Here is a 27,918-nt window from a genome sequence, read left to right as displayed (position 1 = left end):
AAGAGTTAGATTAGGATTAACAGATGTGATGTTGAAATTAGGGCTAGTAATAGGCTAGCATCTGTTAACCTAGTGTGGCACCATTTGAGCTGAGCAAGTTTTGTTTAGTAGAAAATTATTTAATAAGAACAGAGATGTGATTGACCATATAAATAAAGCCTTGGAAGTGCTATCAAATAACTGACATTTGGAAAGGTCCTATTTTTTGTACAGACCAAATGTGCAAAAATGCTGAAAATCTGAATAAAAAAACTGGAATATCCCACACCCCTGCAACAGAGAAATATACCTTGGAGAATATCTTTTATATTTCTTATACAATCATTACAAAGCAAATGTATTGTTGAACTGTGTTAAGATAATCAAATGTATAAGCATTTGAGATACTACAGAAGAGTACAATAATCAAACTGATTCAAATAATGACAGTGTTGAAAGCAACTACCTCTTGTTTTCAAACACGATCAGAAACTTATCTAGTCAACTTCCATTGGCTAATTTGAAAACAGGGCCAAAACTTAAACCTTTTTATCTGCACGACTCTTCCTCAATTCCCGCAGCAAATCCGGCATGTCCTTTTGTAGGACTTCATCAGAATATGCTCTGATGTATTTCTTCATGGCAATCATCATTCCAAGCCAGCCGTCTGGTTTGTAATCTTCTTCTACCATCAGAGGGATGATTGGCTTTTGTTGCTGGTATGCATAATGAGCCTCTGAGAAAAAGAGAGAAAAAATAAAAATGACATGGTGCATTAGTCAGAAACTCTGAATAGGTTAAGTAGATAATGGTGCTGCACATCCTGCACAAGAACATATAAACACAATGGGGAAGGATTGCTCGCTACAAGAGGAAACTGAATATAATTAATAAGAAAGAAAGAACAGTTTACCAACTCAGAGTGTTACAATTAAACAAGACAACGAATGAACACAAATCCCGCTCGGAACATAACCCCACTAGACGGACGTCTTATTCATAGGCCACCAGCTTCCACTGATAAACAGTGGTTAAAACTGGGTACTAATGGTGGTGGGTGACTTTTGTCACAGGGGTAGGTGATGCATCTAGTGCACATAGTTGTAGTTGTAGTTGTAGATGTAGTAAGCTGCTGTTTCCCTATCCTTCATTTTTAGCTTTCTACCCTTCTAACATTCTCCTAGCTTCTCTTCTATCAATCTCCTCGCTTCTCTTTTTTTTTTTTTTGCTTGCTTGAAATGCTTCTATACTGCGGACAAACCCAACTTGCCGGCGCGTGGAAACGCCCTGGTTACACACCAACCTTTGCCCCAACTATGGTTCTAATAGTTGAGGTAGTTCATTACCTCAGGCGGACCGTCTCGAGTACCCGGTATTGTTCCTGCAGAAGGGCATCATGGATTACATTCATATCATGGCCAGTGAACGCAAACAGGGAGTCCTGGGACCTGTACTACTTGCCATATCTGGTTGGAGACAGGATGGTAAGAGTGAAGGGCGATGTGGATCAGAGAGTTTCTCTTTTGCTACGGCCACTGGACAACTATGAGAAGGTAAACTCCAATGTCAAACCATTCTGTAGGGTTGCGACCACAGATATTATAGAGCAACAGAAAAACTATGACAGCAAACCTATATAACACTAGGGTTAAAGTCCCTAACAAAACATCAATTCCTGAAACTGACACTGATTCGAAGAAATCAAATGACGATTTTTCCTCAAAGCCTTATGGAAGGGACAAGTCTGATAAGAGCGTTTGTAACAGGAAAAACCTCATGAACTGCAAGAAAATCATCAATCTCCACAATGAATGTAAGAACCATCTGAGAGAACAGATGTAGAGAAGAGCTAGTGTCAAACTTGATAGAATACAAGATCGACATCCTGGGGATCCAGGAGCACCGCATAGTACATAAAGAACCCCTCAAATTTGAAGACATCCTGGGACATACTCTTATTACAACATCAGCTACCAGGAATAGAGCAGGTGCAGCTACAGGGGCAGTAGGAATAGTACTAAGTGCAAATGCAAAGGCTTCACTGGCTTGTGTGGTACCACATACAGAAAGAATATTGGTTGCCAACTTTCAAGGAAACCCTGCAACTACTGTTATTGTTACCTACTGTCCCACCAATGTGGAAGATGAAGACAAAGTAGAAGATCACTATGACAACTTGAGGAGAGCTATAGATTCAATCCCTGCGCAGAATGTCTTGATGGTTATATGAGATTTCAATGGCAGAATTGGACCAGAGGATGCAAAGTTCACCTACCATGACATAACTAATAGGAATGGGGAGTTCTTGGTTGATCTGGCAATTGAAAAGAACCTGATTTGTGCTAACACTTATTTTAGGAAGAGGAAAGGAAAGCTGTGGACTTTCTGCAGCCCAGCAGCAAACAAGTACTAACTGGATTATATCCTTCTTCGCAAAAAGTAGAGAAACAGCCTACTAAATGCAGAAGCATACAATACCTTCTCAAGTGTAGGATCAGATCATAGAATTGTGACATCAAGGATCAGACTCAGCCTGAGGAAGAACAAGACCCTGCCTAGAGGGAAGAACCATGACTGGAAAACACTCTGCTCAGACACCAAGCTTCAGGAGCTATATACTGTTGAAGTACACGACAGATTTCAACCCTGGGAGGAAGTGGAGGAAATGGAGAGGTATGAACGATTCATAAAAGCCAACAGGGAAGCAGCAGAAAAGGTTATTCCAGTTGAAAAGAAGAATAGGAATGTGCTGCTTTCAAGTGATATCAGAGTGGTGAGAGTAAGAGATGACATCAGAGAAACCTATGATGCGTACCAGTTGGATGCAACTGAGAAAAACAGACACATATATAAGGAAGCCAAGGCAAACTTAGAGAAAGCATATAATACGGCTACGGAAGAAGATCTAAGTAAAAGGCTAAGAGCGGTTGAGGAAGCGCATGACAAATGCAAGCATGGACAAAGCTGGAAGCTAATTAATGAAATAACTGGAAGGAAAGCATCAGTGAAAGGTCAGCTGAAGGGAGACACACAGAATGAAAGGATTAACAACTGGTTCACCCGCTTTAAATATCTCCTAAGTAGCCCTCCAGAAATAGATGGAGAAGATGAGGATATTGTACCGGTGGCCAAGGATCTAAACATCAACGTGGCACCATTTAGTCAGGAGGAATGTGCAAGGGCAAAGACTGCACTGGTAGAAGGGAAGAGTTGCGGAGAGGATGGTATACCACCAGAGGTACTGAAAAGATGTGATATGGATGGCATAGTGTTGGAGTTTTGCAACAATGCACTGATTAAAGGAAGTAAGCCTGACCAGTGGTCTATCCTCAACATAGTACCAATTCCTAAGTCAGGAGATCTTAGTCAAACAGGGAACTATCGAGGGATAAGCTTAAGCTCAGTTGTAGCCAAGATATTCAACAAAATGATTCTCAACAGGATCAGGCCTGAAGTAGTTCTGAGGATCAACCAGAAAGGTTTCAGGGTTGGCCGAACAACAGTAAGCCACATACTGCCCCTCAGGAGGATCATTGAAGGAGTGAAGGCTAAAAACCTGCCTGCAATAATAACTTTCATAGACTTCAGGAAAGCCTTTGATACCATTCATAGAGGAAAGATGCTGCAAATTATCAAAGCCTATGGAATCCCTAATCAACTTGTGGAAGGTATAGCAAGAATGTATGAAGATTCCAAGGCAAAAGTAGTTTCACCAGATGGAGAAACTGAACTGTTTGATATACTTGCTGGTGTACTGCAAGGAGACACCCTTGCCCCTTACCTCTTTGTGGTGGTATTGGACTATGCATTGAGGGAGGCAGTTGAAGGCAAAGAAGAGCAGCTTGGATTCCAGCTGGAGAAGAGACAAAGCAGACGAATCGGACCTGAAGTGCTAACGGATTTAGACTTTGCAGACGACATAGCCCTACTGTCAGAGGAAATCCACCAGGCACAAGACCTACTGCAAAGGGTTGAATCATCTGTTGGAAAGGTTGGCCTCAAAATGAACGCTTCAAAAACAAAGTTCATGTCTTTCAACCATAGTCAACAGTTATCTATCCAGACAAACAATGGCACCAAACTAGATGAGGTGAGCGACTTCAAGTATCTGGGTGCATGGATGGCTAGTACAGAAAAAGATGTAAAAACACGCAAAGCAGGTGCATGGAGAGCATGTAACAGCCTCAACAAAATCTGGAGGTCAACTCCCCCAAGGAATTTCAAGACCCATTTATTTGCTGCTACCGTCAAATCCGTCCTAACCTATGGATGTGAAGCATGGACCATGTCTCCCAGACTATGTAAAAAACTTGATGGTTGCTACACAAGAATGCTTAGGGCAGTATACAATATCAATTGGAAGCAGCACATCACAAACAAAGAACTGTATGGCGACCTACCAAAACTTTCACAGAAGATCAGAGAGAGGAGGACGCGTTTCGCTGGGCACGTATACGGAAGCAAAAATGAGCCTGTAGCCAAGCTGATCCATTGGACACCAAAACATGGAAACAAAAACCCTGGTAGACCCCATCTAACATACGTGGATGTATTGAAACAGGACACTGGACTGGATGTTATGGATTTGGGAACGGCCCGTGCAGGACAGAAGGATTTGGCGTGCTGTTGTAGTTCGAAGACACCACTCATCTTAAGCAAGCAAGTAAGCAATAAAGGCAGTCGAGGTATACAATACATACAAAGAGATATATAGTATTACGCAAATACACAAATACAGGAGATCATTACTGATGCTTAATCGTTTCCCCAGCATAATACAAGTAGTTAAATAGGTAATGGGGCTACGCATCCTGCACAAGACTGGAGCACAATAACATAAACACATAGTACAATGGAGAACAATTGCTTGCTACAAGAGGAAACTGAATATAATGGATAAAAAAGAAAGAACAGTTCCCAAACCAGCATATGATGCTTGACCGGTTGGGATTTGGCCATGGCTCTAACTAAATCAACCTGTGCCCCTGGTCTTGGTTATTGAAGTCTGAGCACTGAAGAGCCAAGGTACCAGCATGGGGTACTTGCTGGGGGATAGGAGTACTCCACTATATGTAGGCTAAAATAGCTGCCTTATGAACATGATGCTCACTTTGCATGTAATATTGCCTCACGTTTCTGCAATTATTACATGTATATGCTGCACGCATTCAGTGGGTAACTTTTGGACCTTTCGCATATTCATGCAGGCGATGAGCGCAAATTTTGCATACAAAGAAGAAGTGTGCAAAGCGTGACTGCAATGAATATGTGTATGTATTAACTGCACACATATCCCATTATGTGACCCGTTCTGACAAAACCAAGAACAAGTTGCATTTTTGACATTTCATGATTTGAATAAAAATGTAAGCACCAGACAAAAGGCTTTAAGGGTGGTCTTAACCCTGGAATTATGGAAACTTTCGGGCTTCATAACTGCTAAATTATTAGTCTAAAGAATATAAAAGTATACATTTTTAGACTGGAAATGACTTGCTGAATTCATCTGTGAGGTCCAATTTGGGCTAAAATACTCATTTTTGGAGAAAATCCCAAAAAACGGGTTTTTTGGCCCAAATTTTTCGTGCAACGTAACAAAAAAATTGTTTGGCCAAAAATTTTTTTTATTAATTTTTAAAAACTAGATAAAAATATCTAGGGAGCGTTTTTTTATTTTTTTGAATTTTGACCAACTTTGAGAAATTTGCACCAATAATGGTAAAAAATGCAAAATTTTCAAAAAATCATAAAAAGCCTGATTTTCACCCAAATTTCAAATATTTTTGGTGAAGTTGGTCAAAATTCAAAAAATGAGAAAACGCTCCCTAGATATTTTTATCTAGTTTTTAAAAATTAATAAAAAATATTTTTGGCCAAACAATTTTTTGTTACGTTGCACGAAAAATTTGGGCCAAAAACCTGTTTTTGGGATTTTCTCAAAATGAGCATTTTGGCCCAAATTGACCTCACAGATGAATTCATCAAGTCATTTCCATTCTAAAAATGTATACTTTTATATTCTTTAGACTAATAATTTAGCAGTTATGAGGCCCGAAAGTTTTCATAATTCCAGGGTTCAGACCAACCTTAAAATGATACCAAAATTATATTAATTGCATCGATACTTTTCAAGATTTAGTTAATTTGGTAAATGATACCTTGATATTTTTGCCAAATTGCTATTCTGAGTTGTGGACCAATTAGTTTCTCGCCTTACACAGAATTGAATAGGGTTTATCATAGTTCAGCTGTTATTAATTGATTAAATAACCCTCTTTCTAATAAGTTCTTTCAAGGACTGTAGTCCCCCAGTCAAATACCATAAAATTAAGAATTCCAAAATTTGATTTTTTTTTTTTGGAATGTCATCTCTAAAGGCCTAAAACTCAAAAACATGTCTGGCGACTTGTTCCGGGTTTGGTTGGAGCTGGTCACATATACATATATATTGTTTTGGAGCTTACACTTAAACACTCTCTAAAGGTCTCACGAACTGAAAACATGAAAATACGAGGGTCATTCAATAAGTATTACCTCCTCTCTTATAATTTTGGTTCTGTAAATGGTATCTTCTACAAACTTCTCACGATTATACATGCTGAAATATGAGGGGGGAGGTAGAACGTTTTGAATGACCCTCGTATTTTACCCATATTGGATTGTATTTGATTGGAAATTACTTCAACTGCCGTTAAATAATGTGCATACCTGCCTGACAATTGACACTTGCTTTGTAGGATCTGGAAACACACACTAGAATTGCATCTGCCTTCTCCACAGCATTAGCCATTGCTACCAGAATGTTGCCTTCTGGAAATTGGCAAAACACAATGATTATATGTAAGTGGAGAATATGGAGACAAAAATGTTATGAAATAAAAGATAAACATGATGAATATTCATATTTTCTGTTTTATGCTTTAATAATGTTATAAAAGTACCATCACTTAGCATGGATCCATCCATTCATCAAATTTAATTAATTAGTTCAATCTTGATAGCTGTTCCAAATTGTGGTCCAAAATAACATTATCGTGCACGTGGATCCTGGGCCCTGGGCCATGAGACAAAAATCTGTGATCTGTTGAAAAATCTGTGAAATAGCTGTGATCCAACACAGATTTTTCAACCAGTCACAGATGTTTCACAAAAAAAATGTTTCCTAGTGTAACTCCAGACCCTGTGATATCCATAGCTTTTAACCTATAATCTGTCCAGTAGGCTACAGATGAGTTAACATGTGATTATACTCCTTCTGTTGGTCTGAGATCAAAACTGCAGGGCATAAGACCATTACAGTCTATATGAAGGAAATTGATAGTGTGTTAGTGTGTGTGTTAACTTAAGTTTCACAGCAAATAATACCAAAAAATGTACTACCAAATTAAAGCAATGAAGGTTTTGCAAGTTATTGCATTTTGAAAAGATCATTTGTGGTCTGCCATAGCAGTGCCGTATTATTTTGCCTTTTGTTAACAAGAGAGGACATTCTGAATATAAACATGTAAATGTCATCAACAAGATACAAATAGGGTAAAGATCATGGTGCCAACATATGGTAGAATATACTTAAGTTGTCAGATAACAAAGATTAATGGATGGGTCATGTTAAAACTTTTAAGACCATCTGAATTTAATAGTTTGTCTCAAAGCCCCTGCGCGCATTAGTATAATCGCTCCCTTTTTTAGGTTATTCCACCATAAAAATGTCACATATAAACCATAGCATAATCATTACTTTCTAAACGTACCTACTTGGTCTACATCTATCCACACCTTAAAACCTGTTTTCTCGAGCTCTTCTTTGACTCTGATGGCTCTCTTTTGCTCACTCCACTTATAACTAATCATAATGTGGGGTGCATCCATGGTTTCTTGGTAGGATGGAGGAGGTTGGCGAGGATGGGCCTGTGCAGATGATGAAGGTGATCGAGATGCTGGCTGACTTTGTTGCTCTACTGGTGGTTCCTCATGAATGCCAACCAATCCTAGGTTGTGCAGGAGACCTTGACTTGCATTACTAGTTTCTATATATTCTGATGACCGCATTTCCTTCAGTGCTGCAATGGGTAGATATAAAATGCTAGTGTTACTTTTAATCAAGTGACCTGTATCTTCATCACAAGTTATCCCAGTGACCATTGGGCTGGGCTATTTTGTTTTAATGCAGTCACTCACTTTGTGTGAGCCACTGAATTTATTATGTGCAACCAAGCCAATACTGCTGCAAATTATTTCGTCACCCTTGGTATGGTACCATCTGTGCATCCCTCATAATAGGCCGATTGGGTTTTTAAAACATTTTTGCTGTCCCTAACATAACCAACCCCAAACATCTCCACGCATTAAGGGGAGGTGATCTTTTGTGCGTAATTATAGAGGGCCAGGGGATTCACTCTATCATTATAAAAAAATATCTGAAGAAATCAAAGAGCCCTAGGAATAAAAATTGTAGTGTAATTCACGCCAAACACAATTTCTTTAAATGACAAAAATGAATTTTTGTAATCGATCAAAAACCAAACGTTTTATACCAATTTTGAATTTAGCCTGAATCCGTAAATATGGCACCTCTCGCCCTTTTTCAGGTCAAGGCTGTTTTTACCATTATGCAGCGAACCATTGTTGAAGCTATTTCACATACATGTTCAAAACACTCTAGAGAAAGAATGTGGCCATATACTGCTGAAATATCTTTTGTTGATTTCGAATGATGTCTTAACATCGTAAATTTTAAGGTCAAATTCCTAAAATCAATTTCATCATCGTATCAGTGTCTTTATTATTTGTTTGAGGCCTCTTCCAAACGTTCGTGCTATTTATGCATAAAACGCCCAATCTATCCTTACAAAATTAATGCATCATTTTTATTTAAACAAAAGGCTAAAGATAGCATTATGAGATTTATCTTTTATTATTACACTCCTCTGATCTTCTGCCTCCGTGGCCGAGCGGTAAAGACCGGGACTTTAATCAATGATGCTTGGAATCGTTGGTTCGAGTCCCATCGAAGCCTGTGGAAACTTTTTTTTTCTTTAAAATTCATGATCGCATTCCGAAATGAGTAACTTGTCGGTAAATCGTGTATCGTATCCTTAAAGAGCAGGGTAACAACATCATTAGTCGTGGGAGCTGGTCAGCAGGACTTGGAAAGTGTGCCGGGCTGTATGCCAATATAATATGCTATGTGGGTCACTGGCCTAGAAGGTAGTGCTAGCCCTGAACCAAGCCCACAGTAAATTTGTCCCACCCTGGGTTGGGGCTTTTTGTATGTCCTCAATAAAAGAAGACTTACAAATTAGAATTGTAGAAAATTGTAGAAATGTAAACTGGTCCGAAGGGACCGTTCATAAATACTTTGGTGGGGGGACTGGGCAAAGTGTGGGGGGACACAAAAGTTTTGAGTTGCAGAATGGGGGGACCAAAAGTTTTGGTTACTAAAGGAGGGGGGGGTCAAAAAAGTTTTTAACAAGAAAATACCAAAAGAACAAGAGCATACAAAATTTTTGCTCGCTATGCGCGCATATCGACCAATAAAGCCCTTTTAACCCCAATTATGGCTCAAAATAGTGCAAAATAGACCTACATTTTTTGGCGCGCTACACGCGCTCATTTCCAGTATCCCATTAAAGCCTTTTTGGAATCTCAAAGACTTTACATGTATGTATTCTACAGTCACTATAAGAAAAGGGTATATGTATGTATCCCACTGATAAAATGATGCAACCAGCATTTTTTTTGTCTTTGACCCAAAATTTATATTTTGCCGCCCTGACCAAGAAAGCTGGCTATGCCCCTGATAAAACAGTCTTAAGTATTAAATTGAGTATGTGCCCAGATGTTGCTCTGAATTTCCAGTGGCATAGCGACGGGGGGAAGGTGGGGGCTTGTGCCCTGGGCGCCACTCTTAGGAGGCGACAAATTGACCAATTCAGCATTGATTCTGCGCCCCTCTAAGCGATGAAAGTCAAATTTTTTGCACGCTTTGCGCGCATGAAAGGTCAAAGTCATTTGAAAGATCAATTTAAGACCAATATTCAACTTCATTATAACCAAAATTAATTAATGGTAGGCCCTTTGTGCTCCGGGCGCAATAATTATTTCAAGAATCGGGAGCAACACCTATCCTTAGCCCTGGGTGCCACAAGCCCTAGCTACGCCACTGTCAATTTCCCTTTTTTGTGTTACTTTTATTTATTTAATTATTGGTTATAAGAATGAAACATGTATTTTCAAAAAATTAGAATGCATAAATTGAAATTAAACTTCATACAAGTCACAGCATGTGAAAAACACCTTCAACTTTCATGTTTTTTGGAAACAGGCCTATTATAAATAAATGTATGACTATGAACAAACATGCAGGCCTATAATTGTGACTGAGTTTGCACAAATGGAGTAGCCCCCCTTCCCAGACTGTTTTTTAACCTCATGGAAGGGGGGTCAAAAAAGTTTTGTATGTCTAAAGAGTGGGGTCAAAAAAGTTTTATGGTTCTCTGGAGGGGGTCAAAAAGTTTTGACTCAAAAATTTCAAGTGCCCAGCCCCCACCAAAGTATTTATGAACGGTCCCTAATCAGCTTGTTGTTTTGTCATGCATCTCAAAATTCCGAAAAAACAATATTGCCATACAGCAGCATGTGACATAAAAAGTAACTCACAACATACATGTAAATGCAATCAAAGTTAAGGTAAGGGGTATGATCGTTTGGGCAGTATTTTTGTGGGACATTAGAGCACATCAGACATATCAAATTGCATTCTGAATACAAAGAATGTCCTTCTGATATCAAATAATTTTGATTTTTGAAATTCGCAATGTAATACACATTTTATGGCAAATCATTAAAAATTGATATTTTTGATATTTAACAGTAGGCCCCCTACTCGAAGTAAACTTTATAAATCTGATGATTTATACTTAAAGTGTATGTAGGTGGGATGAAAAGCCGGCGATCAATTGAAAATTTCGACTTTTCGTATTTCGTATGCCGACGATCAATTGAAAATTTTGACCTTTCATATTGATGATATGGATTTTTTCCCCCAAAAAGACCTATTTTTTTTGTGTGTTTTGGGAAAAATATTCCATATCTTCAATACAAAAGGTCAAAATTTTCAATTGCTCAACGGCATTTGTTCAATATATGGCAGTGGCAACATCTGGACAAATGTGATTAAGCATATGCCTTAAATGAGTCTTTTGTAAAGCCAAGCAAGTTTTCATTGTTTTTAATAAAAAAAATGTAATTGTCACGCTAAAACAAATGAAATTAATTGAATAAGTAGGTGACACAAATCAAAATTCAACAGGCATTTTATTTTATATCCTTTTAATTTTTTTTTTACAAATTGGGAAAAAACATGTTATTACAACACTTTCCCTATAGATGTGATATTCTGTTCTGGAAGGGGTCATTTACCTTGTAATGCTGTTGTATCTGTATACATGAAATGAGCCACAATCACATCCAGGTTACTCTCTAGGAAGGACAGCTTCCACAAGCCTTCAACTGCTTGCCATTTCTCAGTGTCTGTATACTCAGGTCTCAGTATTGCAGTAAGTGTGGGTAAACCTCCATGCTGTATAATGGACTCCTTGTTGGCATCATTGTTTGCTAGATTGTTGACTGTCGCTAATACTACACCAAGAGTTGTTCTAAATCCCTTCTGTTTACCATCAATGTTAAATACAAATTTACATTTCCTATCATCAGACTGAGCTGCTTTGTGTATTGTATCCATCAGTGTCACTATACATTCACCTGATGCTGCAATGCGTTGACTTTCCTTCTCATTTACTATTTTAGCTAGTACACGGAGACTGTCTATCCTTGTCATTACATTATCTGACTCTGCAAACTTCATCAGGGTGTTCACAGCATTAGCTGCCCGGTAGATAGGAATAGCATTTGGTGCTGAGAGCAGGTTGTGCAAGTCATATAGGCTGGTTGTAATGAGAATTCTTTGTTTTGTATCTTGGGTGTTTGGATCATAGGAATCTAGTTCCTTTATGAGTGAACCTATCATCCCATTCTTGATAAGCTCCACACTCACTTTTGTAGCTACTGATCTGTTTGTATTTCTCATTTTTGTTACTAAGTGAGTAACGAGTAAACTAATATTGCAACGAAAGTCAAACGCAACCTTTCCAGTAGATTTCACACTCTTGACTATCAGTTGTGCCAATCCTTGTTGCAGCATAAAGTCAACCAACCTACTGCATATCTTCTGGTAGTTTTCATCTGCCAATAGATAATAAAAAGTATACATAATACTTTCCATTGCATCACATGCTCCCTGTGTACAGTAGTCATCCCTGGATTTCAGATCCTCAAGATAGGACCCAATTTCATGTTTTTTCTCCTCAAACAGGGCTTCCAACTCTCTTTCTGTCATTGGCTTTGATTTATCCGTCATTTTGATCAATTATGGTTGGCACCTCTTGGTCTGAAAAATAAAATAAAGGGTTTGGCAAATTAACATACAAGTGAAATAAATGAAATAAAATAAAATAGAGTAAATAAATAGATGAATGGATTATGTAAACCAATAAATGAATGAACGAATGAATAAATAAATGACATAAGTAATGATACGTACCCTATCAAGATCAGCAATGATCAAATTCATCAACTATTAACGTAGGCCTTTCATTTTGTGTATTTTTGATGTATTTTGTATGTGATATTTTTATGTGGTTGTAATGTAAAGGATCTCTTTAAATTATTTTCTCTTTCTATAATGTAATTTGTATGTGTTATAAAAGCGCTACCTTTTAAAGTGCAATGAACTATGATTATTATGTAATTATGATACCCATTGCAATCATACAAAAGGAGTAATTTTGTTACATGGTATCAATAATATTTGTGAGTGGACGCGGCGAATCAGCCGTAAACTCGGCAAATTGTATTCTGAGTTAAAGTGTAAAATGTATGTGAATTAAGGTCGTATTCATAGGTGTATCAATTCGTTGCGACAAGTATCTTATCAAACGCTGTTTACATCATTCAATAATACTACTGCTGAGAAGAGGATAATAAGCTTCTACCTATTTCTATAGAATAGTTCTTGTCTTTGTTTGCTTTGGCCAAATCCTGTTCAAGTGGTAGATAACAAAGCATTGTATTTTGTCTAGGTATGTATAATCAACAATGAACAATGAGAGGATATTTCTGAACCTCGTTGACTTGGGGATGATTTGAAATGACCGCCAATTATGACTGTTGGATATTTATTACCAGAAATGTATGTAACACAGGATTTGGACACGGGATGCAAGAGTTTATTCTTCTCAAACATGTCAGTTTATTGTCGGCTATTTGTTGTATAAAAGTGGAATTCACCATATAAAAAAACCCTGCATAATAAAACAGACAAATTGAACACCAGATTTAGTATGCAAATTAAACAAAGTTGCGCAAACAAAACAAATGTTTAACAGACTTAATCACTTCAAATATCAAATTCATTAAACAGAAAAGAAATACTTTTGGTTTATCAGAAATTGTGCTGAATGAATTACTAAAGTAATTGCATGGTTTGAAACTTCAAATTACTAGAAAACATAATTGAATTTTGGAGTTTGAGATATATAAGATCAAAACATGATTATAATTGAATATAGAATATAGTATAAAATAAAAGATTAAATACAAATATAGATTCAAACTGGAATGTAAACAGAAACACCACTAGAAAGCACGGCAAAACAAAATAACTTTCTCAACCTGAACGTATAACAATATCAGTAACACAATTAACAAATTGTTTACATGATATAACCTACGTCTCCTGGCATTAATCCATTACAAACCATGACTATGAGTCTAAAATTGAGTAAAGAATAATTGAAAGAGTAATATAATAAAGATTGTCAGAAGTATGCACGAACTACGTAACAAGTTCATGAAATTGTTTCCAAAAACATACTGACTACTTCTGATTCTCAATTTTACAATAATCAATGATAAACGAAAATAATTAACCATTAAAAAGTCTACATTCAATTGGTAAACAATAGAATGCATTAATCTTGGACTATAGATAATAATATATTACCAAGACAAGGTACAAATATACATGGCTATTTATGAAAACTATTCTAAACACAAGTTAAACTTTTGTCTCTAAGCATACATACATTATTATAGACAAATCATTCAACCTATTTAGCAGTCTTATCAATTCAAAACTTTCCAAAACATTGAAGTTAAGATTTCAACTTGTCATAACTGGACAAATATAATATCTGTACTACACTAAAGCGTATTAAGCATAACTTGAAACTCAACTCACAGGTTATTGACCAAACTAAACACTCTTTCAGAAGATTACTTTACCAACTAAAGTGAGGTTCAAGTGACTGCTTACAATGAATGGAGTATAATACACTTGAAAATATCAACACAAGAAAATAGGTTGCCATGGTAAAAAGTTTTTAGCATGTGAATCCTGTAAACACTATTGGTCATGCTGATGTATACTCAATAAAACATATTTATCACAGACATAAGATTCTCAGCAAATGTTGACTGAGAGGAGGATGGTGAGGAGAGATTAACGATCAAAACTTCTGCCAGGGACAGAACTTGCGAACTTGGCCTCACCTACAGGTCAAGCTCAAGGGCCAAATATGCCTATATACAGCCTGTCTCAAAAAAAATTGTGCAAGTGAAAAGCGCCCTCTGTGGCAATTAGAAAATACCGTTGTGACATAATGCTTACATCAACGTCAAGGACGCAGTCTTAGCTCTCAAATGCCGTTTGTTCTGTTCAATTTGCTTGTTTCAATCTCGAGATATGTTCATTTAACAACGGAAGGGTAAAATCATAATTGTGCCACTTTTACTAGGGAAGAGAGCTGTACATGTAGATTATTAATAGCTGATGTTGATGCGTCTAATGCGCTCCTCCCTTCGGGGCTCGTGTATTAGACGCATCAACATCAGCGCGTGTGCATTATTTCGTCTAATTTCACTCCCAACAAGTAATACGCGTTCATTTACCTATAAATGTACAATATTTGTTTGTCTTGTAACTTGTCTTGAGTGACAAAGAGAACAGTATTTACTATTTACCATGATAAAATCAGACAAGTTGACATGTGCATGTGTTACAGCAGAATGTGAAATATTTATTTTTCTGTTAATCGGTTTTAAGTGGAAAAAGAGAATCATTATTCCTGTATCATGATAAAAGAGTAAAAACAGTAAAGAATTGTTTGTATTGTTATGCAATTGATGCATTCTTTTGATTTCACGAAGGAACTCTTGATAAACTTGATGCTATCACTGATTTACATGTAAACCCCTCTTCCCTAGTAAAAGTGGCAAAATTGTGATTTTACCCTTTCGTCTTTAGCTAAACATATCTCGAGAATAAAACAAGCAAATTGAACAGAACAAACGGCATTTGAGAGCTAAGACTGCGTCCTTGACGTTGATGTAAGCCCGGGGGGTCACTCCCATTGTGGCCTGTACACCATCCGCGATAATCAACTTTTGAAAAGCACCCTAAACAAGGATTTAACCCTTGGCTAAAACGACACCCTAAACAGGGATTTCATTCCTAACATCAAATTTCATACCCTAAATTTCATTTCCGCGTATTTAGAAATTGCAATTTTGCTACCCTTTTTTCCTTTTCTTCATGTTTTTGACACCCTAAACGCGATACGCGCGGATCGTGCCTACCCACGAAAAACGACCCTTTTTACGCGTTTTCATTATCGCGGATGGTGTACAGGCCACAATTGGAGTGACCCCCCCGGGATGTAAGCATCATGTCACAACGGTATTTTCTAATTGCCACAGAGGGCGCTTTTCACTTGCACAATTTTTTTTGAGACAGGCTGTACTGCTGTATTAAGATAAATTGGTGCATCTTAATATCAGGGTACAATTTGGAGAATATTATTATGGTCCAAAAAATAATATAATTATGAAGGAATGAATTAACTCTCTCAACATTTACCTAATTTATAACTACTGGTCAAAGGCCTATCTGGCTATATAATAAGTAGGCCTGATATCAAATAATACCAATTCTTACTCTACAATGTTCAACAATCAAGCAGGAATATAACCACAATCTCATGGTATATGTTTCAACATACCTTATCATTCATAGCTTAACTCATCAGCCTAATCAAGTGCTCGAATTAATTTTAAACAATAACAAACAAACACCATTTTACTGATACTTCCTGTGCGCACTCATAACTAGTATGAACGATATTTCATTATGACCCAAAGTTAAATAAATTGCATCAGCAACATAATAATTCAACTTTTACACAAAACCTACATAAACCATTACTATGTTTACTATCCCGCTTGATAGTGATCATATTAACACATAATTACAAAAGAAATCAACTCACCCCAACTTAGGCTGAATATATCCTGATTATATCAAAGGTAGAACACATCGTCATCATCAAAACACATAATTATTTCCATAATATTGTTGATGGTCAAGTTTAAGTACAATCCATCTTAGCACAGTGAAAGTGGGGTGTGCACTGTCCTGGGCTGACCATCCACGTAGTAGAAGAGGGTAATGTGACACTTTGGAACTAGTTCTCAAATTACAAAACAAGAGGTGGTGCTATACCAAACAAAATTTCTTTAAAAAACTTTGATGTGAAAAACTACTTGTCACACACTCCCCTGCTACATGTTGGCGTCCTCGACAACTACATTACTTTAAACACATTAAGTTACAAGTTACTCAGATTGTTTAGAGAACATTCTCATTAATAACAAGTGGGACTCGCTGAGATGTGCCATGACCTCCTCCGAAACGGGTGGTAAACCGCGTATTCTCCTAGACTGTCGAATTGGCTGCTCCCCTGCTTTGTCTAAAGCAGTACCTTCCACATCACTAACATGGTCTGTCAAGTTGGAAGAAGAAGTCCCTGAAGCAGTTTCCAATGGAGGTGTCGCTGGAGGTGATGATTGAGGAGCTGGATCAGCCACATCATTACCAGCTGGCTGATTCTCAGGACCAGTTTGATCTGCTGGGTCGCACTCTTCTATTCCTGGACGTAAGGAAATGACTAAAAGATCATCAACATTATCATCGTCTTTGGGATTATCCAGCCCTGCATCTCCCATTTGTTGTGGAACTTCCAGCTGATCTTCCTTCTCTGGTGTCTCATGGATATCTTCCACAAGCTCTCTAGAGTCCAATAGTTGAGTAATATTGACCGCCTTAGCTGGTCCATCTCCTACAAGTGGCTTCACAGTGTAAACATTACCATCTGGATCAGGCCTGCCAACAACTACATGAGGGGTAGGAAGCCAGTGATCCTGGATCATATTTCTTCCACGAGGATGGTTACGCAGAAATACACGTGCTCCAATCTTGAGATCAGTATGTTGTGCATTTTTGTTCAACAGTCTTCTCTTGCGTAATGCTTCTCTCTCTGTCTGTGCAGCTGCTGCCTGAAAAGCAGTATTAAGTCTCCGATGATGGTCCGACACCCATTCATCAACACATCCATCTTTCGGGGCATCCATATTCAATCCCAATACATTATCAATTGGGAGCCTCGGTTCACGACCAAAGAAGAGATAATATGGAGCATAACCGGTTGTTGAGTGAGGGGTGCAATTGTATGCATAAACCAGTTCCGGTAGATAGTCTGGCCAGTTTCTCTTTACTGTGGGTGGTAAGGTACGAAGCCGATCATGCATTGTTCTGTTGAACCTTTCACACTGGGCATTGCCTTCTGGGTGATAGGGTGTTGTTCTTGACTTGGTGATCCCATATACATTACATAACTCCTTGATGAGTTGGCTTTCGAAGTTACGTCCTTGGTCACTGTGGATGCGACATGGTACTCCATAACGTACAAACCAGTCACGAACAAGTACTCGAGCGACAGTAGTGGCTTTTTGATCTTTCGTGGGAATGGCTTGTGTATATTTTGTAAACACGTCAGTGAGAACAAGTACATTCTCAATGTTGTTCTTGCCAGGCTCAGGGACAGTGAAGTCGACTGCCAGAACTTCCAATGGTCTTGTTGCTGTAAATGAACCCAGTATAGGATGTACTTTCTTGCCAGCTTTGGAAATGGTGCAGCGTGAACACTTGTTGCAATACTCTTGGATGTCAGCAGCCATTCCAGACCAAAAGCACCTGCGTTGGATAAGTTCCAGGGTTTTCTGACCAGATTGGTGACCGACATCATCGTGCATTGCCTTGAGAACTTCGGCCCGTAGAGCTTCTGGTAATAGCAACTGGTTCACTTCCTCGCCATTGAGCTGAACCTTCCTGTACATTATCCCTTTCTCACCAGCAAGTCTATCCCACTGTTTAAGGAGTTTCCTGACAGTCTTAGATTCTTTCATTTGTTGTCGCCGAGAACTTGGCTTTCCAGATCTCCAGAAATGAAGCAATCTCCCTATGGAGGTATCTGTTTGTTGTAGCTTCTCCAGCTCCATTGTGGGGATTGTCTGGGTGGCCTCTTGGAGATTAGGATCTGGCTCTTCCGTCTTGATGCTTTCCAGAGATATCAGATACACTGCACGATTTAGGGAATGGAAAAAGTGCTGTGTTTCCAAACACAGCACGAAAACACAGCAGAATAATATAAAACACATAATATAAAACATAAAAATGAAAAAATTACGACATGTGTTTGCAAACACAGCACTCAAACACAACACTATAATATAATACATAAGAATAAAAAAATGCCATACTTTGTTTGCAAACACAGCACTCAAACACAGCATTATAGTATAATACATAAGAATGAAACACAGCACTATGATATAATACATAAGAATGAAAAAATTCCCTGCTGTGTTTGCGAACACAGCACTCAAACACAGCACTATAATATAATATATAATAATGAAAAAATTCCTTGCTGTGTTTGCAAACACAGCACTCAAACACAGCACTATAATATAATACATAAGAATGAAACACAGCACTATGATATAATACATAAGAATGAAAAAATTCCCTGCTGTGTTTGCGAACACAGCACTCAAACACAGCACTATAATATAATATATAATAATGAAAAAATTCCATGCTGTGTTTGCAAACACAGCACTATAATATATAACATAAGAATGAAAATATCCCGTGCTGTGTTTGCAAACACAGCACTCAAACACAGCACTATAATATAATACATAAGCATGAAAAAATTACATGCTTTGTTTGCAAACACAGCACTCAAACACAGCACTATAATATAAAACATAAGAATGAAAAATTCCCTGCTGTGTTTGCAAACACAGCACTCAAACACAGTTCTATAATATAATACATAAGAATGAAAAAATTCCGTGTTGTGTTTGCAAACACAGCACTCAAACACAGCACTATAGTATAATACATAAGAATGAAAATATTCCATGCTGTGTTTGCAAACACAGCACTCAAACACAGCACTATAGTATAATACATAAGAATGAAAATATTCCATGCTGTGTTTGCAAACACAGCACTCAAACACAGCACTATAATATAATACATAATAATGAAAAAATTCCATGCTGTGTTTGCAAACACAGCACTATAATATAAAACATAAGATTTATACACTTCCATGCTGTGTTTGCAAACACAGCACTCAAACACAGCACTATAATATAATACATAAGCATGAAAAATTACATGCTTTGTTTGCAAACACAGCACTCAAACACAGCACTATAATATAAAACATAAGAATGAAAAATTCCTGCTGTGTTTGCAAACACAGCACTCAAACACAGCACTATAGTATAATACATAAGAATGAAAATATTCCATGCTGTGTTTGCAAACACAGCACTCAAACACAGCACTATAATATAATACATAAGAATGAAAAATTCCATGCTGTGTTTGCAAACACAGCACTCAAACACAGCACTGTAATATAATACATAAGAATGAAAATATTCCATGCTGTGTTTGCAAACACAGCACTCAAACACAGCACTATAATATAATACATAAGAATGAAAAAATTTCATGCTGTGTTTGCAAACACAGCACTCAAACACAGCACTATAATATAATACATAAGAATGGAAATATTCAATGCTGTGTTTGCGAACACAGCACTCAAACACAGCACTATAATATAATATATAAGAATGGAAAAATTCCCTGCTGTGTTTGCGAACACAGCACTCAAACACAGCACTATAATATAATACATAAGAATGGAAAAATTCCCTGCTGTGTTTGCGAACACAGCACTCAAACACAGCACTATAATATAATATATAATAATGAAAAAATTCCTTGCTGTGTTTGCAAACACAGCACTCAAACACAGCACTATAATATAATACATAAGAATGAAACACAGCACTATGATATAATACATAAGAATGAAAAAATTCCCTGCTGTGTTTGCGAACACAGCACTCAAACACAGCACTATAATATAATATATAATAATGAAAAAAAAATTCCATGCTGTGTTTGCAAACACAGCACTATAATATATAACATAAGAATGAAAATATCCTGTGCTGTGTTTGCAAACACAGCACTCAAACACAGCACTATAATATAATACATAAGCATGAAAAATTACATGCTTTGTTTGCAAACACAGCACTCAAACACAGCACTATAATATAAAACATAAGAATAAAAATTTCCGTGCTTTGTTGCAAACACAGCACTCAAACACAGTTCTATAATATAATACATAAGAATGAAAAAATTCCGTGTTGTGTTTGCAAACACAGCACTCAAACACAGCACTATAGTATAATACATAAGAATGAAAATATTCCATGCTGTGTTTGCAAACACAGCACTCAAACACAGCACTATAGTATAATACATAAGAATGAAAATATTCCATGCTGTGTTTGCAAACACAGCACTCAAACACAGCACTATAATATAATACATAATAATGAAAAAATTCCATGCTGTGTTTGCAAACACAGCACTATAATATAAAACATAAGAATGAAAATATCCCGTGCTGTGTTTGCAAACACAGCACTCAAACACAGCACTATAATATAATACATAAGCATGAAAAAATTACATGCTTTGTTTGCAAACACAGCACTCAAACACAGCACTATAATATAAAACATAAGAATGAAAAATTCCCTGCTGTGTTTGCAAACACAGCACTCAAACACAGCACTATAGTATAATACATAAGAATGAAAATATTCCATGCTGTGTTTGCAAACACAGCACTCAAACACAGCACTATAATATAATACATAAGAATGAAAAAAAATTACATGCTGTGTTTGCAAACACAGCACTCAAACACAGCACTGTAATATAATACATAAGAATGAAAATATTCCATGCTGTGTTTGCAAACACAGCACTCAAACACAGCACTATAATATAATACATAAGAATGAAAAAAATTTCATGCTGTGTTTGCAAACACAGCACTCAAACACAGCACTATAATATAATACATAAGAATGGAAATATTCAATGCTGTGTTTGCAAACACAGCACTATAATATAAAACATAAGAATGAAAATATCCCGTGCTGTGTTTGCAAACACAGCACTCAAACACAGCACTATAATATAATACATAAGAATGAAAAAAATTTCATGCTGTGTTTGCAAACACAGCACTCAAACACAGCACTATAATATAATACATAAGAATGAAAAAAATTCATTCTGTGTTTGCAAACACAGCACTCAAACACAGCACTATAATATAAAACATAAGAATGAAAATATTCCATGCTGTGTTTGCAAACACAGCACTCAAACACAGCACTGTAATATAATACATAAGAATGAAAATATTCCATGCTGTGTTTGCAAACACAGCACTCAAACACAGCACTATAATATAATACATAAGAATGAAAAAATTCCGTGCTGTGATTGCAAACACAGCACTATAATATAATACATAAGAATGAAAAAAAATACATGCTGTGTTTGCAAACACAGCACTCAAACACAGCACTATAATATAATACATAAGAATGAAAAAAATTACATGCTGCGTTTGCAAACACAGCACTCAAACACAGCACCGTTACTGTGTTTGTAAACATTTAGATGATGTATTAATTATTATTATTAGATTATTATTATTAGATGATGTATAAAGATGATGTCGATTAATTAATTAATTAACTATTAAATTAATTAATTAATTCTCCCTTATATTTGTTTTCATGTTCCTCGTCTTGCTTTAAAAAAATTATTTCGCCCCTTATGTTCTTCTTTATTTTATTTTTAGTTCAATAATTAATTTTGTAGTGGGGGCATGCTCCCTTATATTTTTTTTCACGTTCCTCTTATCATGCTTGACAAGAGAAGGTCTTGCTTACTTTTTATTTATTTCGGCCCTTACGTTTTTCTTTATGTTATTTTTAATTAAACAATTAAATAGTTAATTTTGTAGCGGGGGCATGCTCCCATATTTTTATGTTCTTCGTATCATGCTTGACAAGATAATGTCTTTTTATTTTATTCTTAATTAAATAATTAATTTTGTAGTGGGAGAAATGCTCCCCTATTTTTTCATCTTTTTCGTATCATGCTTGACAAGATAAGGTCTTGCTTTGTATTTATTTCGCCCCTTGTGTTTTTCTTTATTTTATTTTTAATTAAACAATTAGATAATTAATTTTGTAGTGGGGGCATGCTCCCTTATATTTTTTATATTCTTCATATCATGCTTTATTTTATTTTTAATTAAATGATTAATTAATTAATTTTATAGAGGGGTTCTGCTCCATAATATTTTTTTCATGTTCTTCGTATCATTCTTGACAGGATAAGGTCTTGCTTTTAATTTATTTCGCCCCTTGTGTTTTTCTTTATTTTATTTTCAATCAATTAATTAACTCATTTTGTAGTGGGGGAAATGTTCCCTTGTATATATTTTTTTCATGTTCCTCGTATCATGCTTGACAAAAAAAGTCTTGCTTTTTATTTATTTCGCCCCTTGTGTTTTTCTTTATTTTATTTTTAATTAAACAATTAAATAATTACGGTACGCGCCCTTTATATTTTTTTTTTATATTCTTCATATCATGCTTGACAAGATAATGTTTTGCGTTTTATATATTTCGCCCCTTATGTTTTTCTTTATTTTATTCTTAATTAAATAATTAATGTTGTAGTAGGAGAAATGTCCCTTATTTTTTTTCATGTTCCTCGCATCATGCTTGACGAGACAAGGTCTTGCTTTTTATTTATTTCGGCCCTTGTGTTTTTCTTTATTTTATTTTTAATTAAATGATTAATTAATTAATTTTGTAGTGGGGTTCTGCTCCATTATATTTTTTTTTCATGTTCCTCGTTAATAAGGTCTTGCTTCTAATCTATTTCGCCCCTTATGTTTTTCTTCATTTTATTCTTAATCAATTAATTAATTAATTAATTTTGTAGTGGTGGAAATGTTCCCTTATATATTTTTTGTTCATGTTCCTCGTATCATGCTTGACAAGATAAGGTCTTGCTTTGTATTTATTTCGCCCCTTGTGTTTTCCTCTAGTTTATTTTTAATTAAATGATTAATTAATACATTTTTAGAGGGGTTCTGCTCCATTATATTTTTTTCATCTTCCTCGTATCATGCTTGATAAGATAAGGTCTTGCTTTTAATTTATTTCGCCCCTTATGTTTTTCTTTATTTTATTTTTAATCAATTAATTCATTCATTTTGTAGTGGGGGAAATGTTCTCTTACATATTTTTTTCATGTTCTTCATATCATGCTTGACAAGATAATGTCTTGCGTTTTATTTATTTCGCCCCTTATGTTTTTCTTTATTTTATTCTTAATTAAATAATTAATTTTGTAGTAGGAGAAATCTCCCTTATTTTTTTTCATGTTCCTCGCATCATGCTTGACGAGACAAGGTCTTGCTTTTTATTTATTTCGGCCCTTGTGTTTTTCTTTATTTTATTTTTAATTAAATGATTAATTAATTAATTTTGTAGTGGGGTTCTGCTCCATAATATTTTTTTCATGTTCTTCGTATCATGCTTGACAAGATAAGGTCTTGTTTCTAATTTATTTCGCCCCTTATGTTTTTCTTAATTTTATTTTTGATTAAATTATTAATTAATTTTGTATTCCGGGAAATGCTCCCTTATATTTGTTTTCATGTTCCTCGTATCATGCTTGACAAGATAAGGTCTTGCTTTTAGGGACCGTTCACAAACACTTGTAAGGGGGGGGGCCTGATGCAAAAAAAAGGGGGGCCTGAAAAAATGACCATAAATTTTTCTGGGAAAATTGAGTTTATATGCTTCTCTATGGGGGGGGGGCTGAAATTTTCGAGGTCTGTAAAGGGGGGCCCCGAAAAATTTTAGCGATAATTTTTTTTTGCATCAGGCCCCCCTTACAAGTGTTTGTGAACGGTCCCTTATTTATTTCGCCCCTTATGTTTTTCTTTATTTTATTTTTAATGTAATAATTGATTAATTAATTTGGTAGTGGGGGACATGCTCCCTTTATATATTTGTTTTCATGTTCTTCGTATCATGCTTGACAAGATAAGGTCTTGCTTTTTTATTTATTTCGCCCCTTATGTTTTTCTTTATTTTATTTTTAGTTCAATAATTAATTTTGTAGTGGGGGCATGCTCCCTTATATTTTTTTTCATGTTCCTCGTATCATGCTTGACAAGATAAGGTCTTGCTTTTTATTTTTTTCGCCCCTTATGTTTTTTCTTGTTTCTTTTTAGTTAATTAATTAATTAATTAATTTTGTAGTGGGGGGCATGCTCCTTTATATTTTTTTTCATGTTCCTCGTATAATGCTTGACACCCGGGCTTGACAAGATATAAATGTCTTGGTGTTTTTCTCCGTTTCGAGAATTAGAGCGGACAGACAGACTCACAAACAGACTACCAATATTATTATTAAATTATGCATGTCTTACCTTGTTAGTGTTTCATTTAAAAGATGACGGAGAACATGAGCAAATGCACAAATATTGTCTTGATCGTTAAGTAAAAGATGACAGAGAACATGAGCAAAAAATTCCCTTTAAAAGGAAAGCCAGCCTCAATGCAGAAGAGGTCTTGTAATTAGTTTTGGTCAATGTGAAAGGCATTTTAGGATCACGGCTTACTACATCCATGTTACATGACAGTCCACCAAACCATCAACGGTGAGAAGATGTACACTGAAACTGCAGAAAACATTAACTCCTAATCCCGTGTCAACTCTTTAATTCATTATTGTTCATTATTATTAATTCATTATTGTTCTCTAAATTGTTCTGTTCTGGTTTTATTTGTCTTTTCAGCTTTTTACCCACGATATTTCAATTTCCAATTTTTAATACCATAACTTACGAACTCAATTTCTTCGCTTAGGAATGTCCGATTTTATTGGGGAAAACGGCGTTGTGGAGCAAAATAGCTCTTTATGTGAAAGCCTCCAAATTTATAAGCTGTCCAAAAGATGTCTGTTTTTGACATGATACGCCACATTTCTTAAAGACCCATTCAGTGATCCCAGCGCAAGAGTAAAAAAATTAAAATTGTTTATAAATTGCTTAAAAGAGAAGGATAGGCCTAAGTCATTCAAATTGTCATTTGGTATTTTTGAAATGCCAACTTTTTTTGTGGATATCTACTGAAAAATGTCATAAAAAGAGGATGCTAGGATCACGAAATACTCCTTTAATTCGCCATATAACATAATATAAACTCACCTTACATGTACATTTTTATTTTAAAATAATTTGATATTAATTCGCAATGTATAGTTTACTATATGATAGATGGTGGCAAGAACATTTATAAAGGACTGATTACTCACTGCAATCTTCACTCTTGTGTGTTTTGACTGTAAGTTTATGAATCAAATAAAAAAGATAGAAACTAGCTTCACTTACGTTATGTGTCATTTTATTTATAACATAGAAGTTATTAAATTAATAAAGTAAGACAATTTATTTATCTATAAGTGCATGTCAAATGGGTACATTGTTCAATACTATAGGCCTACATGCATAAATTATGCCCATATTATAGCTAGGCCCTAAAAACTTTATTTTGCATCGGATTTTTCCCGTTGAAAAGGCAAAACTGATGTTCATGATAGCAACTATTTCATCAATAGCATTTTGAGTCATTTTTATCCATAAAACGACACAGGATAGGATAGATAATTACTTTGAGTTTGACATCAATATGGTCCATATGATGAAGATTTTGATTCTTAGATCTGTTATCAACATGATATCACGCTGTTCAGTGGTCAAGGACCCCGGGTCAAAGACACTGAAATGACATACTTTTCTTCTGCTGACCATATGATGCTGTATATTAACTATTATTGTTACATTTTAGGCCTATACCTAAAACTTTTAAAGTCATATTAATTCAAACATAACTTTGGTAATACTCACTCGTTTTCATTCGTTGAAACGGCAAAACATACTTACTTACTTTTCCTTACACATCGAATTAAAATATTTTTAAAAAAATTCAACCACAAAAAGTTTTAACAAAAAGTCATTCCAATACCAATAAAAATTAATCTCTTGAGCATACAAACACGATCCCAGAAACAGGTACCAGCCCGATGGGCTGGCGAAAATACAAATTACAATGTCCTGATAGTGGTGGTACTGGTATAGGCCTACTTGGTGTAGTTGAAAAAGATGTGATCTCTGAACCCTTCTCCTAGCTCACAGTACATAACATTGTCGGACTGTATGCCTGGTAACCAATGCATGGTAACGCTGGCTAGATCAAAGATTATTTCTTATGTCACAGAGTAGCAACTGTGTTCCAATATCTGCGATTCAAGTGAAGTTCAGACTTTTACATTTCTGCATAGGCCTACCTGGTAGCTGAAAAAGTTCCCTGACCTTCTTCAGTGTTTTAAAATATTATTTTATTCAAAAATCACCTAAAATTAAGAAAATTATTACTTACCTCAGTATTAAAGTGCCCTATTCTTTAAATCATATTAATTAGCTACAAATGTAAATTAGCTGTGGTCTAACCCACGAACACAGCCGTGTTGTGACCCCTAATGACCTTTGACCCCAAAATATATGAAAACGCCCATAGACATTGGCTAATGTCAATGCATGGGTGCACGTGGCACCACTTTGCTATGTTACTTGTGGCAGAAGGGGCATTTTGAAAGTTTTTCGTCTCAGACCGGAAGTGACCCCTTAATGACATTTGAAAAAAAAAAAAAAAATACCACATATGAATTGGGTACCCACAATTCATGTGTGAACATACCGTTACTGTCCTATGTTTTTCTTAGCAAATAAAACATTTTGAAGGTTTTTCGTTTTATACCGGAAGTGACTCCTTAATGACCTTTGACCTCAAACAAAAAATACCACATATACATAAGGTAAACATAATTCATGTGTGCGCATACCGTCACTCTCCTATGTTTTTCTTAGCTTATAAAATTTTTGAAGGAATTTGGTTTTATACCGGAAGTGACCCCTTAATGACCTTTGACCTCAAATCTGTGTATGATTCATAGACACTGGGTAATAGCAATGCATGTGTGCAAGTTACGTCACCGTCCTATGTAATTTGTGGGAGAAGTAGCATTTTGAAAGTATTTCGTTTTATACCGGAAGTGACCCCTTAATGACCTTTGACCCCAAATAAAAAAATACCACATATACATTTGGTTAACATGATTCATGTGTGCACATACCGTCACTCTCCTATGTTTTTCTTAGCTAGTAAAAAATTTTGAAGGAATTTGGTTTTATACCGGAAGTGACCCCTTAATGACCTTTGACCTCAAATCTGTGTATGATTTACAGACATTGGGTAATAACAATTCATGTGTGCAAGTGGCGTTACTGTCTTACGAAATTTGTGGGAGAAGTAGCATTTTAAGTTGAAATCACATTTTTGACCCCTGTGGCCCTACTTGACCTTTGACCCCACGAATTTTATGTGACATGTAGGGGCATGGTCATTGATGATTGTGACCAAGTTAGGTCA

At 36.0% G+C, this 27,918-nt stretch overlaps 1 protein-coding gene across 1 annotated transcript; it reads right to left on the bottom strand.

Annotated features, from left to right (window-relative positions):
* Positions 1 to 32: 32 nt before the first annotated feature.
* On the bottom strand, positions 33 to 12,397 carry LOC140158354 (uncharacterized). Its single transcript, XM_072181446.1, has 4 exons — positions 11,401 to 12,397; positions 7,731 to 8,039; positions 6,688 to 6,789; positions 33 to 715 (listed from the first exon to the last, which is right to left on the bottom strand). Exons 1-4 carry the CDS (start codon positions 12,395 to 12,397, stop codon positions 519 to 521), a joined length of 1,605 nt encoding a protein of 534 aa, XP_072037547.1. The 3' UTR covers positions 33 to 518.
* Between the last annotated feature and the right edge of the window lie 15,521 nt (positions 12,398 to 27,918).

Source organism: Amphiura filiformis, chromosome 8 (assembly GCF_039555335.1).
Source record: "Amphiura filiformis chromosome 8, Afil_fr2py, whole genome shotgun sequence".
Lineage (NCBI taxonomy): Eukaryota > Metazoa > Echinodermata > Ophiuroidea > Amphilepidida > Amphiuridae > Amphiura > Amphiura filiformis.
This window is presented reverse-complemented; position numbering and strand designations above follow the sequence as displayed.